This window comes from Leopardus geoffroyi, chromosome B1 (genome assembly GCF_018350155.1).
Source record: "Leopardus geoffroyi isolate Oge1 chromosome B1, O.geoffroyi_Oge1_pat1.0, whole genome shotgun sequence".
NCBI classification, from domain to species: Eukaryota; Metazoa; Chordata; class Mammalia; order Carnivora; family Felidae; genus Leopardus; species Leopardus geoffroyi.
Genome location: NC_059327.1, coordinates 112,734,068 through 112,753,048, shown reverse-complemented (window position 1 = coordinate 112,753,048; position 18,981 = coordinate 112,734,068). Strand labels below are relative to the sequence as shown.

Genomic DNA, 18,981 nt, shown 5'->3' with positions numbered 1-18,981 from the left:
ACTCCCGCTCAGCAGAGAGAACTCAGTTTGTATTTTTATATCCACCGACCTATATCTACACACAAAACTCATTGAATTTACACCAAACCTGCAATTATAATTTAATATGGAGAGACATTCTAGTCTTTCCCCTTTCCAAATTTATAACTCTCTTCCCCAACAATGAGAAACCTGCTTTCCATTATCCTCTTTTATTTATTTATTTATTTATTTATTTATTTTCACTTGCTCAAGCCATTAGAACACAGAGAATGTTGTTTCTGAATTGCTAACACATACCACTAGAAAACACAAACTTACTTACTGGAACTTAGTATTCATTTAGAATTATTTTTAGGGAAAATGTTCATATGTTAAACACACAAATCTAATGGACACAGTTCAATGAATTTTGACAAATGCACACATCTTTGTTACCCATATCTCTAATAAGATAGAAATTTTTTTCAGTCATCCAAGAAAGTTCCCTCCCTCAGGCAACAGTCTCCCAAAAGACAGCCACTTTTCTGGTTTTACTTTTTACAGATTAGTTTTCTTGGCTGAGTTTTTTTTTTTTAATGTTTTTATTTATTTTTGAGACAGAGAGAGACAGAGCATGAATGGGGGAGGGTCAGAGAGAGGGAGACACAGAATCTGAAACAGGCTTCAGGCTCTGAGCTGTCAGCACAGAGCCCGACGCAGGGCTCGAACTCACGGACCGCGAGATCATGACCTGAGCCGAAGTCAGGCGCCTAACTGACTGAGCCACCCGGGCGCCCCTTGGCTGAGTTTTTAACAGGAAATTATTATATCTAGAGAGGTTTTTTTTTTTTTTTTAAGAAATTAAAAAAATATTTCTTACATGTGGATGTTGACCTATGGCATATTATCTTTTGGATAAATTAATGTATATAATACATCCTTAAGCCAAAATGAAATGCAGACTCTTAGCATGGCTTCTGCTGACCAGTCAAACTTCTTTGGCCCCAGTCCCTCTAGTTCAGCGGACACCTTTCAGCCACACTGGACACCATTCAGGTCCTCAACCACATGAAGTTCTTTTCCACTCTAGAGCCTGTGCACTTTTCTGTTCTCTCTGCTAGGATACAATTTTCTTACGCTTCCCCTGTCTGGCTTTTTCTCATCATTCAGACCTCAGTAAACCATTACCTACTCCAAGAGATTGTCCCTGACTATTTTACCTAACGGTGCCCACCACTTTTCCTAGGTTTTTCTCTGTCACTTCCCCTGTTTTATTTTCCGTATACCTCTTATCACTCTCCTATGTGCTTATTTAGTCTTTGTTGTTCCCTCAGCACCTAGAATAATGCCTGGCAAATGTGTTTGTGTGTGTGCGGCAGGGAGAGGGATGGGGTGGGTGGGTAAGGAGTGTGGAAGGAAAGGGTTTGATAAATATTGGATGAATGAATGATCTAATACTTTAGCTTCATATTCTTTATGATATGCCTGAAGGACAAAATATTTTCCTTAGCCAAATTATTAACAAATATGTCAACATTTCTGTACTCCCCCTTTCTTTTATGCTTTTTACTTTGCTTACTCTTCTAATGAGCAAGTGTGCAATATTTTACTGTGATATAACTACCTTTAAAAAGTATATATTCAGGGGCGCCTGGGTGGCGCAGTCGGTTGAGCGTCCGACTTCAGCCAGGTCACGATCTCGCGGTCCGTGACTTCGAGCCCCGCGTCGGGCTCTGGGCTGATGGCTCAGAGCCTGGAGCCTGTTTCCGATTCTGTGTCTCCCTCTCTCTCTGCCCCTCCCCCGTTCATGCTCTGTCTCTCTCTGTCCCAAAAATAAATAAAGGTTGAAAAAAAAAAAGTATATATTCATTGATTTTTTGAGCAGTTACTCAGAAAAAAATGTTATTTCCACTTTGAAATGATGGAAATATTAAACCTTAACATTTTAATTTTCAAAGGCATTTGCCTAGTTAGAGCCATAAAAAATGCTCTTTTCAAAAGTGGGTTTTCCTGCTTTTCAAATGCTCTTTTTTCAAAAGCAGGTTTTCCACCTGGTCAAAGATTATTTCACCTGGGAGATTACTCAGAGCACTGCCTTTGCATAGAAATGAAATTGGAGTCTGTCCCCGGTGCAACATAACTAAGAAAGAATGTGCCATTAGGGACAGGAGCTGGGGACTCTGGAAGATACTCCTCTGCTCTGTGACAGGACACAGCTGTTCACTCTCAGAAGGACAATTAGAAACAACTCCTTGAGTTTGGCTTTGTTGTTTATCTACTTGTTGCTTGATGGCTTTTGAGTGGAAAAAGTGACAGCTCATAATTGGATTTATTTTTGCTTATCTACAGTTCACAGATTTTTAGTTATGGCACCAAAATATCAAACTATTCATATAAAATATCTAAATCTGGAAACTTCCAGATTTTCATTTATTTGTTAACCTAAAAATTCCAAGAAAGGCTTTGACAACTATTTGATAGTTTTCTGGATAGAAGGTCATTTTAAGACCTGCAGTATAATTACATAGTAGTTATAAATACATGCAGCTGTAATTACATAATTGACTTTTTCTATAGGAATAGAAACACAGGGACTGTGAGAAGAGGTGACATGTATTTTGTTTGTGTGTTTGTTTCTAAGGAGCATAGCAGCCACTGATCATGAACCAACAGATGCCAGGAAATCCTTCCCTTGTTTTGATGAGCCCAACAAAAAGGCAACCTATACGATATCCATCACCCACCTCAAAGAATATAGGGCAATTTCAAATATGCCAGTGGAGGTAAGTCCTTTAAAAAATTTTTTGTTTCTGCAGATCGTCTGTTTAAAATAGCAGGTAAATTTTCTTATTTACTATGAGAGAACCCAATGAATTCTAAAATCAAATGTGCCCTCATAGTTCATTAGAGGCTTGAAAATTCATTTTGACAATCTCTTTTCTTGGAGTCCTAGAAGTCTTTAACCTGACATATCCTAGTCTAGTCAAAAAGCCATGGTTGGGTTCCAAGCAAGAGTGAATACAGTTGACCCTCATCGGCTGGGCTCTGCTTAACGGAAACAACCCCCTAGTCATGACAGACTAATGGCAAACTCATGGAATTAGAGACTTAAAAATATTCTTGGTCCCAGTGCCTATTCTTGATTTTCAGATAAATAGAAGCCCAGTGTTTAAGATTGACCTGCTGCAGAAAATCATCACTTAAATATTGGAGTAAAGAAGCCAACTCCAGGGAAACTCATGCCCAAAGATTTTCTAGTGAACAAATAGTGATCATGAAATGTTAGAAAAAAAAAAAAAAAAAAAAGAAAAAGTAGGCTCCAGTAAGTTCTGTCTGTGTAATTACTGGCATAAGACTTTTTCCTCCATTACTGCCCCTCCACCACAGAAAGAGTAATGCAGCTAACTAAGGTTGGGGATTATTGTACCTTATGCATAGAATAAATGCACATATATTGACATGTAAAAGGGTCAGTCTCATCCTTATATATAATTGTCCTCTAACTGATACCAGAAAAAAACCCTGCTTAAATTATATCTGCCATTGTTCTGATCCACTGTCTGAAATGTCATCATTGAAATTCATCCCTCTTAATGACCAGTATTCCTCAGAAAAGCAAGAACAAAGTAAAACCAACAAAAGCTTTAAGAGGGTTCAAAAGTAAATTGTCAGCTATCCATGCCTTGCAATGTGAATTAGTTGATCAATTTGTTTTACTCTGGTGTCAGGCACCTGAGCAGTTGAGCTTTGACTGGAGAAGAAAGAGAAAAGGATAAACTAAAAGAGTCTGGCACACTGACCCAAAAGGCTGGGCCAGGGTAAAAGATCCTTTCAATGTTTGGTCGGGATGGGAAGGGCAGGTGGGAGGAGGAAGGATGCAAACCTTACCAACTTCTGCTTAAGACCTCTCAGAGGACCTTTTCATTTTGCAGAATATATTCTTCACCTCTTACTAGTTCCAGACAATAGTCCTGGAAGAAGAAGGATATTGGGTCATTAGGAGTTCTCACTAGTAGTGGTTACTAGAGTAACTTTGCTGGCGTTCAGATACTTCTCTACAAGCGCTTGCACACCCATGCTTGCTTGTCAATGAGGCATCGATTCTAGTCCAACCTTCCTCACTTAATCCCCTTTGAAAGCTTCCCACTGCGGTGACTTACTGTGTGACTACAAGGCACATGGAAATATTTAAACAGTGGGTAGCACGAATTGGGCAAGTATATGTGGATGGAATATTAGGCCTGGTGATTGGGGAAGAGGAAGGCAAAGCCAGCATGGGCAGAAAACCAGACAGATGGAGTCAGTAGTGGCATCAGTAATGAAATTCTTCTGTCCATGATAATCAAGACAGTGACTTTAGTGATGATACCTTGGGTCTTTGATGTAGGCATCAGAGATGGAAAAGAGAACCCAACATCCTGCTATGCCTGGTACAGCAATTGCCCTCCCTGAACAAACATTTGCTTAGTTCTTCCTTTGTGTGAGGCATTGGGCACTAGCCTTTTCTTCATTGACAGATCTGCTATCCCCTCAAATATCATGGTTGGGATTGTATATTTAATGTAGAAAGACAAACAAATTCCTATATCCTAGTCAAAGTTGTGTTTTCCCTGAGAAACCTCGTACAGTGTATAGTTCAATCACTCTTTCACAGGTCTAAAAATTAAGTGCCATTTCCGTTAGTCTTTTTCAATATCACCATTCATGGGTAAGAGGAAGTTTTACCCCTAAGCTTTGACAAAGGACTTCTGACTAAAACTCCAGGTTTGGAGGAATCATTTGTTTGTCTTGTCTGTGACTGATCTTTTGATAAATAAAAGATTCTCTTTTGTTTTCAATAGAAAGAAGAGTCACTGGACCATAAATGGAATAGAACAACTTTCAAGAAGTCCGTCCCTATGAGCACCTACCTGGTGTGCTTTGCTGTACATCAATTTGACCGCGTTGACAGAATATCTAAAAGGGGAGTACCTGTGAGTCCCATTATATATTTTTTTTATTTTTTTAAGTTTATGTATTTATTTCGAGACAGAGAGAGAGCGAGAGAGCAGAGGAAGGGCAGAGAGAGAGGGAGAGAGAGAGAATCCCAAGCAGGCTCCACAGCATCAGCACAGAGCCCAATGTGGGGCTTGAACCCATGAACCATGAGATCATGACCTGAGCCTTACCTGACTGAGCCACCCAGGTGCCCCAAGTCCCATTATATTTTTAAAAATTTCCTACCTAGGGATTTGTGATTAATTTTCTATTTTTTTAATGTTTTTCCCCCCACTTAACAGACTAGGAAAGCCCATTCGTCATCAGGGTCTATGAGCTTGATGATAGATGCACTGAAAATATCGAAAATCATAAGCTGAAAGGACACATGTGAAAAATAAACACGACAGACATAGGAATGAATAGTTCTGAATTCTTTCAAAGGGAAAATTCACTATAAATCTAAAGCTAGCTCCCAAGTATATCAGCACAAGTATATTAAAATATTTGAGCATGCCCAGTTTAGTGAAGTGGTTAGTATATGTGTTTGGGTGGGGTCCTCCATGGAGGCCAGAGAGGAAGGAGGAAACCATAGGAAGATGAATATCCTTCAAAGTTTGTGATGCCATTCCTAAATGCAATTCAAAATAAGATAACAACAAAGTGTCAAAAAGCATATTTTTACAGTGTAAGAGATAAATAAGCTTTTAGAAATCAAGATGATTAATTCAATAATTTTCTTTTGAAAACACAAATACTTTTACCTAATTATTCTTCTCATTCTGAAGGCTCCCATTTTGCTCATGCCCTAAACACTTGCTTAATCTGATTTTCTTTCCGTTAGTCCACCTCTGTGCTATTTTATATATATATATACATACACACACACACACACACACACACACACACACACACACACACACACACACATATATATTTGCAATATAACTTTATAAGGAAAAAAATCATCACTCCTATTTTACAGATGAGAGAGTCGAAACTTAATATGTTTAAGTAATTTGCTCAAGATCACCCAACTGGCAAGTGGTGGATACTGTATGCTGCTAAACCTTCTGAAATATGATATTCTGAAAATATCTTTACCTCTTCACCAATCACTGGAGGGAAGGGATGAATTCCTCCACTTCCTGTGACACTATCTCCTAAGGAAATTTACCTTAATGTTGGTATAGTAGGAGTCGAGCGTGGTTTCCAGCATGCTGCCTTTACTGTAACCAAATTATAGCAAATGAGGGAATGTCCTAACACCTTTTCAAAGGGGTTGTATATCATGATGAATTTTGTCATCCCTTACCACACGTGTTGCTTTGATGTGACCTTCAGTCATGGTAAAGAGCACTGCCGGGGGCTAATAGATAATAGTAGGGGTAAGAAAGAAATGCTGCTAGAAAGAGGAAATTGTTTTTTCTATATTGTGCTGAATGTCCTTGCTGGCACTCCTCCTGCTTAACATAGAGGTGATAGCAGTAGTTCAGCTTGGTTTTTCTTACAGACTCCTCACGGTCATAGAATTTTTATCTGCAGGTGCTTTCTTCATCACCTGCAATTCAGTTGCATGAATGTTTTTCATCATGTGCAGGTGTGTTCTACACCAATTTTTTAAAAACCTAATGATTGCTTTTTGGGCAAGTTTTTTATTTTGGGTGGAAATGACAAGGCAAAGCAGAAGGCTTAAACAATTCACTAGTGATGATGTAATTGCATAAAAAGAAAATGTAGGGGCACCTGGGTGGCTCAGTTGGGTAAGCGTCTGACTTCGGCTCAGGTCATGAACTCATGGTTCATGAACTCCAGCTGTATGCTGTCAGCACAGAGCCTGCTTCAGATCCTCTGTCCCCCTCTCTCTGCCCCTCCCCCACTCATGCTCTCCTTCCCTCAAAAATAAATAAGCATTTAAAAAAATAATAATAATAAAAGAAAAAGAAAAAGAAAATGCAGTCAACTCATCAGCAACCAACAGCGTACTTGGAGTTATTTCCTATAGTGATGGTGAGTTTGCATTTCCAAGGCACCTGGTCCTCTGACCAAGGATATTTATTTGTAAGGTGTGATAGTGGCTGGATGAGTCATCAGAGCCCATACCAGTTAGTTAGCTGGGCTCTAATGGTGGATTTTGTATAAAGGTTTTAGATGACATAATGGAAAATACAATTTGGCAGAAGATCCCAATGGTATCTTTGAGTGGTAAATATTTCTTAAATATCAGAGCTGAGTGCATACTATTCTGTTGTAAATTTGGTTAAGTTTTCACCATTTGGGTGGGAAATGAATATTGTCGTAATATATTGCTTTCTGATGATCTATTTGGCAAAAGGAAAACAGAATGCTATAATCTCTTTGGACACTTCCCAGAGACTCTGGGTTGGGAGAATTCAGTGAAAGTGAAACATGGAGCTAAACAAAGTAGGGGCCCTTCCCTTCCACCCCATCTACAGAAGACAGGCAACCAGGTTTTTCCCTCCTGCAAAACCTGGTAGGGCTGTTTTCTACAAAAGGTAAACAGAACTCTTACTAGAGAACTTGCAAGGCATCTAGTATGAATGCCAATTTATGGTAAATTCTGCCTCATTGGCATTTGAGAGGTTCCCTGCCTGGCTTTTCCTACCCACTCACTCTAAATTGAAATCTAACAGTTAACACTCAAGCACAGGTACCCCAGTACAATCTCCCATTCTAGAAAAAATTAAGGGGAAACCGACCTACTTAAATATACTTAAGTGTGATATCAATGGAAATGCAAACCAGCCTCAGTACTACATTCTTAGAGCTGAACAGACAACTTAAGATAAACAGGCATCTGAGGAAAACAAACAACATAAAAGAAAATCCAAGGCAAATAAACAAAAAAACACTCTGGGACCAATAGTAATGATTGGGGAAACTAAAGAGAATTCCAAAAAAAGCCATAAAAAATTAAACTTTGTCACCTATACAAACTTTAATTATTACTCTCAAATTCAAGAAGATATGATCACCATAAAATAGAAACAGAAGCTATGAGAAAACAATCAGAAATCAGTAGTTCAAGTTTAAAATAAAACATGATTTCCAAGGCATAATCTGGCTCTGATCCCCAGTAACCCGTTACTAATTACCAATAAGCTTATGGCTTCAGTCCTGCCATCTGCTTTGTATTTTTATCAAGTTCATGGAGATATTTATGTTGTTTAAAGTCCTGATATGTCTTGTGGGTTTTCCATTTTTCCATTGCATCTATCATTTCAGTATGTGGGGGTACATCAATTTTTAATTTACTGTACCATCTTGACCCAAAGTCCCTATACTTCTATTTCAGTTTTTAAAAAATGGAACTAGGTAGCTTTTGTGTAATACAATACTTTTAGTAGAAATTTCATGAATCAAAAGATACTTTGCTTCTGACAGTATTATTTTGGTACATTAATCACTTGCTATTCATAATCAGATTATATTGTGCAATCAACAATCAGTAGTACCCTGATTAAACCCTTGGGTATGTTCACTATTCTGGCAAAAGTTCCTTTATATCAATAAACATAGAATCCAGACCTATATTCTTCTGAATTGTTTACTAGCAGGTATTATTTACACAGCAGGTATTAGTAGTTGAACCATTCGTTATGCTTAAAATGTCCTTGCTGCTCATGAGAAAAAATTGGAATAGAGGATTCATCCCAAAAAAACTGTTAAGAAGAAAGGTAACTGAGTTTGGAAGGTAGCTCAAAAGACTTTTAACTTTGTATATTTCCTTTATTGAATATTATTTGCAATGCATTTTGATTCAGTCCTGAAAAATAAAATTTAGCAATAATTGAGGCTAGCCTTTGATGGAAAGACTTTTTATAACTCTGTTGGTAAGAAATCTCCTGAGGACTTTTTCAGGTTTAGTTGATTGTTTCAGGATTTTAAAGTCAGTAAAATCTTTAAGTAATATCTTCAGGTATTTATCCAAAGAAAATGAAAATACTAACTTGAACAGATATATGCACCCCTGTGTTCATTGCTGCATTATTTTTAAAATTTAATTTAATTATTATATCTTATTTATTTTTATTTTAAATTTTATTTAAATCCAAGTTAATTAAGATATAGTGTAATAATGGTTTCAGTTATGTATAACACCTAGTGCTCATCCCAACAAATGTCCTCCTTAGTACCCATTCAGCCCATTCCCCCCACCCACCTCCCCTCCAGCAACCCTCAGTTTGTTCTCTGTATTTAAGGGTTTCTTATGGTTTGTCTCCTTCCCTATGTTCATATGTTTTATTTCTTAAATTCCACATATGAGTGAAATCAAATAGTATTTGTCCTTCTCTGACTTTTTTTGCTTAGCATAATACATTCTAGTTCCATCTGCACTGTTGTAAATGGCAAGATTTCATTCTTTTTGATGGCCGAGTAATATTCCACATCTTTATCCATTTATCAGTTGATGGACATTTGGGCTCCTTCCATAATTTAGCTATTATTGATAGTGCTTCTGTAAGCATTGGGGTGCATGTGACCCTTCAAATCAGCACATCTGTATCCTTTGGAAAAATACCTAGTAGTATGATTGCTGGGTTGTGGGGTAGTTCTATTTTGAATTTTTTGAGGAACCTCCATACCGTTTTCCAGAGTGATTGCACCAGTTTGCATTCTCACCAACAGTGCAAAGTGTTCCCCTTTCTTTGCATCCTTGCCAACATCTGTTGTTTCCTGAGTTGTTAATTTTAGCTATTCTGACAGGTGTGAGGTGGTATCTCATTGTGGTTTTGATTTGTATTTCCCTGATGATGAGGGATGTTGAACATCTTTTCATGTGTCTGTTAGCCATCTGGAGGCCTTCTTTGGAAAAATGTTTATTCATGTCTTCTTTCCATTTCTTCACTGGATTATTTGTTTTTTGGAGGGTGTAGAGTTTGATAAGTCCTTTATAGATTTTTGGATACTAACCCTTTATCTGATATGTCATTTGCAAATATCTTCTCCCATTCTGTAGGCTGCCTTTTAGTTTTGTTGATTCTTCCCTTCGCTGTGCAGAAGCTTTTTATCTTGATGAAGTTCAATAGTTCACTTTTGTTTTTGTTTTCCTTGCCTCCAGAGACATGTGTAGTAAGAAGTTGCTATGGCCAGGGTCAAAGAGGTTGTTACCTGTTTTCTCCTCCAGGATTTTGATGGTTTCCTGTCTTACATTTAGGTCTTTCATCCATTTTGAGTTTATTTTTGTGTATTGTGTAAGAAAGTGGTCCAGGTTCATTGTTCTGCATGTTGCTGTCCAGTTTTCCCAACACCACTTGCTGAAGAGACTGTCTTTTTTCCATTGCATTGTAGCATTATTTACAATAACCAAGATATGTGAACAACTTAAGTGTCTGTTGATGGACAAGTGTATAAATACACACACACACACACACGCACACACACACACTCAGAAATATTATTCAGCCATTAAAGAAGTCTTGCCACCTGTTACAACATAGGTGGATCTCAAGGGCATTATGCTAAGTGAAATAAGTCAGAGAAAGACAAATACTGTATGATTTCACTTACATGTGGAAGCTAAAAAACAAAAATAAAAACAAACCAAGAAAACAGGCTTGTAGTTACAGAGAATATATTGGTTGTTGCCAGAGGAGGGGGTGGGAGGTACATATAACGGGTGAAGGGGGTCACAAGGTACAAACTTCCAGTTATAAAATAAATAATTTATGGGGGATGAAAAAATAAAATAAATGAAATCACTGGATTCTACTCTAGAAAAACAATTAGTACAAAATGTAGAGATTATATGACTTTTGAATTAACTCCCAAATTATCAATAAAATGTACTTCTATTGTTTATATAGGAGTCAAATTTTGGGAAGCAATATCCTTGATAAACGTGTCATTAACCTCTTAGGTTAGTTCAAAGTCTTCTATTGGGCTGTATTGCATTCCATTTTCAAATCCACAACAACGTGGATTATGAATATATTTTTAAGTTATAGGTTTAATACCCATACATTATAGAAAATGTGGCTGGAAGAAAGCAAGTAGAAAAAAGGAAAATTAGGGGCGCCTGGGTGGCTCAGTCAGTTGAGTGTCCGTGTTCAGTTCAGGTCATGATCTCACAGTTTGTGAGTTCAAGCCCCGCATCAAGCTCTGTGCTGACAGCTCAGAGCCTGGAGCCTGCTTCGGATTCTGTGTCTCCCACTCTCTCTGCCCCTCCCATGCTCATGCTTTGTCTCTGTCTCTCAATAACAAATAAATGTTAAAAAAAAAAAGGAAAAAGGAAAATTGCCTATATTACCATATATAAAAATCATTCTAAGTTATTAGTTTTGTGATGCCATCTGAAGTACATTTGACCTATGACCTCAATAACTTTGCTAGACTTTTTAGCTTGGCACTAGTCTTCCAGGAACCAAATTCAGGACAAATTAAATGGTAAGAGTGATCCTGTTCCTGAGAAACAGTAAGTTCTAATTAGGACTTGGGTTTCTTTGGGCTTTTGACCTCCGTCTTTTGTAAAGAGGGATGTGCAAAAAAGGAGCAGTTACTTTGCTAGAGATGAATTCAACTGTAGTCAAATTCCTTGGCTTTCATGATCAGACGGAGGAAGTTGAGGGGGACTACTCACTACGAGAGGCTGGTATTGTCCATTTAATTAGTTTTATACTATAACAATATTAATTTGATTGACTCAGTGGAAGAGGTTGTATTGTGCCTGCTTCCAAAATGTTATAGGATGATTCCTGAATAGAATTATACCTTTGAATGAATCCTTCCTACTGCCTGTGTCTTCTTACTTGCTTCTGGCGTGGTCCATTTGTCTGGATTGGAAAGATTGAGGGCAGGGAATATGTATATCATGGGGCTTTTTAAAATAAACTTTATATTTTAGAGCAGTTTTTGGTTTTATGCCATGGATTTTAATTTATGCATTCTCCTACATGGAAATAGTCTTCTTAGAAATAAGTTTTATTGGGGCGCCTGGGTGGCGCAGTCGGTTAAGCGTCCGACTTCAGCCAGGTCACGATCTCGCGCTCCGTGAGTTCGAGCCCCGCGTCAGGCTCTGGGCTGATGGCTCAGAGCCTGGAGCCTGTTTCCAATTCTGTGTCTCCCTCTCTCTCTGCCCCTCCCCCGTTCATGCTCTGTCTCTCTCTGTCCCACAAATAAATAAACGTTGAAAAAAAAAAAATTAAAAAAAAAAAAAAAAAAAAAAAGAAATAAGTTTTATTGTTTTCATACTCATATATTTTTAAACTTCTTATTTTGAAATAATTTTAGATGTACAGGTGTTGCAAAGATACAAAAGAATTCCCATGTAACATTTACCCAGCTTCCTCCAAAGTTAACATCTTACAAAACCATTTATCATACATTCATCAAAACTAAGATATTAGCATTTGTACAAAACTATTAACTAGACTACAGACTTTATTTTAATTTTACCAGTTTTTCCACTAATGTGTTTTTTTCTGTTCCAGGATCCAATAGATTATACTACATCGTATTTAGTCATGATGTCTCCTTAATTTTGTCTAGTCTATGACATTTTCTCCATCTTTCCTTGTTTTTAATAACCTGGATATTATTGAAGAAGACTGGTCAGATATTTTGTACAATATCCCTCAATATCCCTGAAGTTTTCTCATGATTAGAGTAGGGTTTTGGATTTGGAGGGAAAATACCTCAGAGAAAAGGTACACTTCTCAGTAGATCATATCAGGGGACACACGCTATCAACACAACTTATTGTTGGTTGATGCAAACTTTGGTCATTTGGTTCAGGTGGTATCTGCCAGGTTTCCCTAGTATAAATTACTATTTTTCTTTTCCATATTCTATCTGTTACAAGTGATCACTAAGTATAGCCCATTCCCAAGAGGAAAGGGATTAAACTCCACTTCCTGGAGGGAGGACTATCAAAGAATTTATGGATATATATTATAGCCACCTCAGCAATTAATAAGGATACGCAGGGAGAGATAATTAAAGGTTATGTACATATCCTATTTCTCCTTAAAACTTTGACCACTCATTGTCGTATTCGCCAGTGGATCTTACCTGTAGCAGTTCTCCTTCTAATGACAATTTTCTGCCTCAGAGCTGTTTTTGACATAGGTTTATTTTATTATTTTAAAACGACATGTTTGCTGTGGCTTTGTAAAGTTTTCAGAATGAGTTTAATTTCATGCATTCCTTTATTGGAAGGGCTATTCAAAATTAATGGCTCTTAATCTTCCCCCAAAGCATGTATTCAATCCAGGAAGCCATAGAAGATTGCTAATGATTCATATTCTTTATTTAAATTTACAAAAAGATAAACATAATACTAATTTAAAATATAAATTTCTATGAGGTAAGTTAGACTTCTTTAATGTTTGGTTTTTGTTTTAAGAAAATTCTGCAGCAGTTGTAATCATCAGGCACCAAACAACTTAAATTTTGACTCAAATGAACTGGCACAAGTAACTCTCTTGTAGTTTTTTGAGGGAAAGCTGTCTGGATCTTCCTCTGTTCTCGTTCCAGTCCATTGTTACAGCATAAGTTCTATGGTTTGCTTTTTTTCTTGGCCTTCTGCTTTTTTTTCTAAAAAGCTTTTTTCTTGCTTGCTTTCTATGTCTGTCTGTCTGTCTGTCTGTCTGACTGTCTATTTAGAGAGTATGAGCAGGGGAAGGGCAGAGAGAGAGGGAGGGAGAGAAAGAATCCCAAGTAGGTTCTGTGCTGTCAGTACAGAGCCTGATGCCAGGCTCGATCTCCCAGTGAGATGGTGACCTGAGCTAAAATCAAGAGTCAGACGCTTAACCTTAACCACCTGAGCCACCCAGCAGTCCCTAACAGCCTTTCTAATGAGACTTTTGCAAGTCAAAAGCTTTTGGCTTTCAAGTTTATTGTGTGGGCATGAAACACCTATTTTGGAAGTGAAAAACTCCACTTTTTTCCCCCTTGTATTCTCTTAATGTTCTACTGGTAATGTGGATATCGCTCACCTATAAGGAAGTGCAGACAAAGAAAATCACAGAGGTTAATAATTCAGTACATTACCTGCAATGATACTAGTCTTCTCGATGGGACGCATAAAACTCTCACGTGTCAAACACTGCTTCATATACTAGCTTATTTTATGTTCACAACCACACAAGATAGGTGCTGTTATTCCTATTTTGCAGCTAGGGAAAGTCAAGTTTCATTCTTAGGGTAGAGAAAAGAGGCAGTATGATACAGTAAAGACCAAACTTTGGGCTGAATCCTAGTCAGTTTCGCCCTAGTCTTCATTGGTCTCATGTACACACGAGGAAGTTTCTTTTTAAAACCCTTCAAACTGTAAAGTCTGATGTAGAGGTCTACAATTCTTCTCTAAAACCATGTGGCTAGTTGCATGTTAAAATTCAGCAACTTTCTGATTTGTGAAGGTCAAATGGTACAAATACTGCATAGTTTTGAATAAACTACAGCAGGATCTGGGGCAGCACCTTACAGTCAAAGAGAAATACTAATTTCTGCAGCACTGTTTTTGTGGTGAGAAAAATAAAGATTAGAAAAAACCATCATTTGTTCAGGTCAGATGAGTCTGCAAAATTAGTTTGCTCTGAACACATAAAAAGCTTTGTATTTTCAGAACTCTTTGGATTTTATCATTGTGAAAACTGGAGTAGTGAAACTTGTCAGTGATGCAAAATATTCTATTACTGTTAATAGTCTCAGATTCACAGAATTGATGCATAGAGTGACACACTGCATGGAAAGTGCTTCTTCCATTACCTGGAAATTTTAAAGTACTCCGTGCGACTAATGATTAATCATAATGATGACACATAAAGGAAATGGCAGCAACCAATCAGGTTCCTAATTCTCATGGACGTAAATTCCTCCTCTCAAATATTCCTGGAGATCCTTGAATGAAAGGGACAATATTAAGAACTCTGCAAGCCTTCTTTACAGGCAGTTCCCGTATGATCAGAGAAAAGTAACAACAACAACGATAACTCAGATGTGTCACTCTTCCCAAAAGAATAATCAGCTGAACATATGCATTAGAAGGCACAGACTTTAAATCGGACACTAGCTCCATAGATTCAGTACTTTGAGATACGACTCATGGTATCCAACAGTGGTATACCTCGGTCATTTAATTTACTTGGGGAAATTGCTGCCTCTGCAAACTAAATATATGCATACAAATTAGGTTCTTAGAGCCTTACAAACTTTGTATTTATATATAAGGTTGTAAAGCTTATATATAAACTTGCTATTTGACCTTCAATAGAGTCCTTGAATAATAAAAGATATATGACTCAGAAGGCAAGAAGAAAGAATATGCACGCATCTCTTCTTTCTCATTCCAAGCTGTTTCAATATTGCCAGTCATATACTTAAAAAAAATCATCACAGTAAAGCAAACACATAAACAAGAAAGATGGCAATTATTTCAAAGTGATGACAATTTGGGGTAATTCCCTGAACTCTGTCATGGACAGATGGTGGCTGATGGTGGAGGAAGGCTAGCCACCTTTACTAAAGCCCACAGAGAGGAGCAGGAGATACCGATGGAGCATGAGTTGAAGACGAGGTCAGAGAGCAGGAAGGGCTGAGCAGAGGACGAGTGAAGGCAGCAGCAGAGGGAAGAACGCTTGAATCAGCAAATCTGAACATCACAGATGACCTGCAATGAAATGGATGCCACATGAAAGGATTTTGAAGCTTCAAATGGCACACCATGTTGGCAGTTGGCCGTCTTTAAGAATATGGTTTTTTTATATATAGCAGATAGGACACGCTTCTAGATAAACTTTGGCTGGTTATGTTACCAGATTCATGTCTGAATCTGTATATTCTGTGATTGCTTAGCTCAGTTGATCAGAGCAATGGTCATAAAATATGATCGATGACCCTTCAAAATAAGGGTCATGGATCCCATGTGATCTTCAGACTGGTTAGACTATGAAGACAGAACATAGCTCTGGGGGCTTGAGTTTCTCAGAAACAAAAGAAGAAAGGACTACTTTCATTGATTGAATCCACATTAATATCAATCTACCAACAGAAGTCTAGAGAGTGAGAAAAAACAGAATATGTTGTCTCAGAAGCATTGTGCTTAAAGGGAGTTGATCCACTAGCATGGGAAAGAAGATCTGGTACAAAGAGCACAGTCTTTCTCTTCCCCATTTTCCACCTGGGGTTCCCACTGTTATCTCTTCTTCCTCTTAACTCTCAACGGTGAGTCTAGGGACTCACTGTTATCGCTTCTTCCTCTTTCTCCCTCTTTCTCAACGTTTCATTGTTCAAACATTATGTGTGGCACAGAGGTAGGGTGTCAATAACAGTGGAGGAAGTCATGATGGAACTACCTTCCTGAAGTTTTTTAATGAGAATAGATGTAGTAGAAATTCTGAGGGAGTTTTGACACCCTAATTAATTCACAGATGAAAAACTCTCAGAATTTCTGCATCTAACGGAGCCATCCTGTCTAGTCGTGATAGTTTTGATTTCACAGGGGGCAGCTACCTCTGCTCTGTACAGTGGCCACCGACTGGATCCTTAGTTTCACTGAACTTCTTGGAAAATGCATGTCATTGTTTCCATAGAAAGAGAAAACAGTGAGAAAATGTATCATCTATCCTGACAGCTGAAAAAAAACAAAAACAAACCTCAAAGGATGTTGCGATGATAGTTACGTGAATAGTGTTGCCTTTAGAGATGAAGATGAACACATCTTTACTTTTGCAAATAAAGCAAGAATGTCAATGACCCAGTGGATGTGGGAACAGTGAACCAGCACTGGTAATTTCAGGGATGCTCTTCCAGTACTTGTCCTTTATTTGCTTTTTACAAAATGTTTATTTATTTTGAAAATGAGAGTGTGTGTGTGCACATGAGTGGGGGAGGGGTGGAACAAGAAGGGGAGAGAGAATCCCAAGCAGGCTCTGAGTTGTCAGCACAGAGCCTGACTCGAGACTCGATCCCACTAACCATGAGATCATGACCTGAGCCGAAATTAAGAGTCAGATGCTTTACTGACTGAGCCACCCAGGCACTCTGGTATTTGTCCATTAAATTATTGGATCTTTCCACTGTTGTTCACAGCTGAGAAAAAATGGCTCAAGATCCATGCCTATAAGAATACCAAAATTAGCAATGCTTTTGGCATAATAAAGGAAGAAAGTAGGCATAATTTCTCTTTTTTCCTTTTTTAAAATTATGAGTCACCTGTGCCATTAGGTAGATGGGATTGGATTTACCAAATGACTGCATATTTTGCTTTACTTGAGGGTTTTGAATCTGGCCATAAGTTTAGCAAGTACGCTTCACTTGAATTCCTCAAAGTTATTTTTAAAAGACTTTTTTTAGGGAAGTTTTAAGTGTACAATTAAATTGAAGGGAAGGTATGAAGATTTTACATATACCTCCTGCCCCCACATATGCATCCCTTCCCCCATTATCACTATCACTCCTCCAAATAGTACATTTTTTTTTTTTTACCAAAGATGAACCTACATGGACACATCATAATATCCAAAATCCATAGTTTACCATAGGGTTCGCTCTTGGCATTGTACATTCTATGGATTTGGGCAAATGTATAATGTTATTTTTGTATCATTGTTATATCCTACAGATTACTTTCGCTGCCCTAAAAATCCTCTGTGGTCCATTTATTCATATTTCCTTCTTCCTCCACCTCCTAACCCCTAGCGACTACTGATCTCCTTATTGTCTCCATAGTTTTGCCTCTTCCAAAATTAATATAGTTGGAGTGATACAGTGCGAGGCCTTTTCAGATTGGCCTCTTTCAGTTAGTAATATGTATTTAAGGTTTCTCCCTGTCTTTTCATGGCTTGATAGCTCATTTCTTTTTAGCACAGAGTAATATTCCATTGTCTGGATGGGGCACAGTTTATTTATCTATTGAAGGACATCTTGGTTGCTTCCAAGTGTTGGGAATTGTGAGTGAAGCCGCTATAAACATTTACGTGCAAGTATTTGTTGGACATGTTTTAAAATCTTTAGGTAAATACAAAGGAGCACAATTACTGCATCATATAGTAAGGGTATGTTTAGTTTTGTCAGAAACTTCCAAATTGTCTTCCAAAGCGGCTGTAGCATTTTGCATTCCCAGCAGCAATGTATGGGAACTCCATGTCCTTTATAGCATTTGTCGTTGTCAGTGTTCCAGATTTTGGCATTCTAGTGGGTGTGCAGTCGTACCTTACTGTTGCATCTCCTTGATGACATATGATGGGGAGCATCTTTTTGTGTACGTATTTGCAAACTCTGTATCTTCATTGATGAGGTGTTTGTTAAGGTCTTTGGTCCATGTTTTAATCAGCTTGTTTGTTTTCTTCTTGTTGAATTTTAAGAGCTCTTTGTATATTTTGGGTAGCAGTCCTTTATCAGATATGTCTCTTGCAAATATTTTCTCCCAGTCTGTGGCTTGTCTTCTCATTCTCTTGACATTGTCTTGCACAGACCAGAAGTTTTTAATGAAGTCCAAATCATCAATTATTTCTTTCATGGTGTTGCAAGAAGTTATCTTCATACCCAAGGTCATCTAAGTTTTCTCCCATGTTATCTTGTAGGAATTTTACAGTTTTGCATTTTACATTTAGGTCTGCAATCCATTTTAAGTTAATTTTTGTGAAGGGTGTAAGGTCAGTATCTAAATTCATTTTTTTGCATGTGCAAGTTCAGTTGTTCCAGCACCATTGGTTAAAAACATGATCTGTATTCCATTGTATTGCCTTTGCTTCCTTGTCAAGGATCATTTGACTATTTTTATTGTGTCTATTTCTGGGCCCTCTACTGTGTTGTACTGATCTATTTGTCTATTCTTTTGCTAATATCACATTGTCTTGATTAGTATAGCTTTGTAGTAAGTCTTTAAGTCAGGTAGTATCAATCTTCCAACTTAGTTTTTCTCCCTCAATATTGTGTTGGCTATTCTGGGTCATACATGCTTGAAATTGAGGGGTAAAAAGTTTATACTTGGATTTGATTTATAAATCATGTCATAGGCACACAAATAGAGAATTGATGTAGTTTTTCAAGATGCCTCCCTCTCAGAAAATTTTGAATCAC

At 37.7% G+C, this 18,981-nt stretch overlaps 1 protein-coding gene across 1 annotated transcript in view; it reads left to right on the top strand.

Moving 5' to 3' along the window:
• LOC123593820 (glutamyl aminopeptidase) overlaps positions 1–18,981 on the top strand; it is an 84,963-nt gene that overhangs the window by 10,462 nt on the left and 55,520 nt on the right. The window contains exons 2-3 of the mRNA XM_045470347.1: positions 2,603–2,744; positions 4,803–4,934. Coding sequence (XP_045326303.1) covers positions 2,603–2,744; positions 4,803–4,934 — 274 coding nt within the window. The remainder of the gene's footprint in view (positions 1–2,602; positions 2,745–4,802; positions 4,935–18,981) is intronic.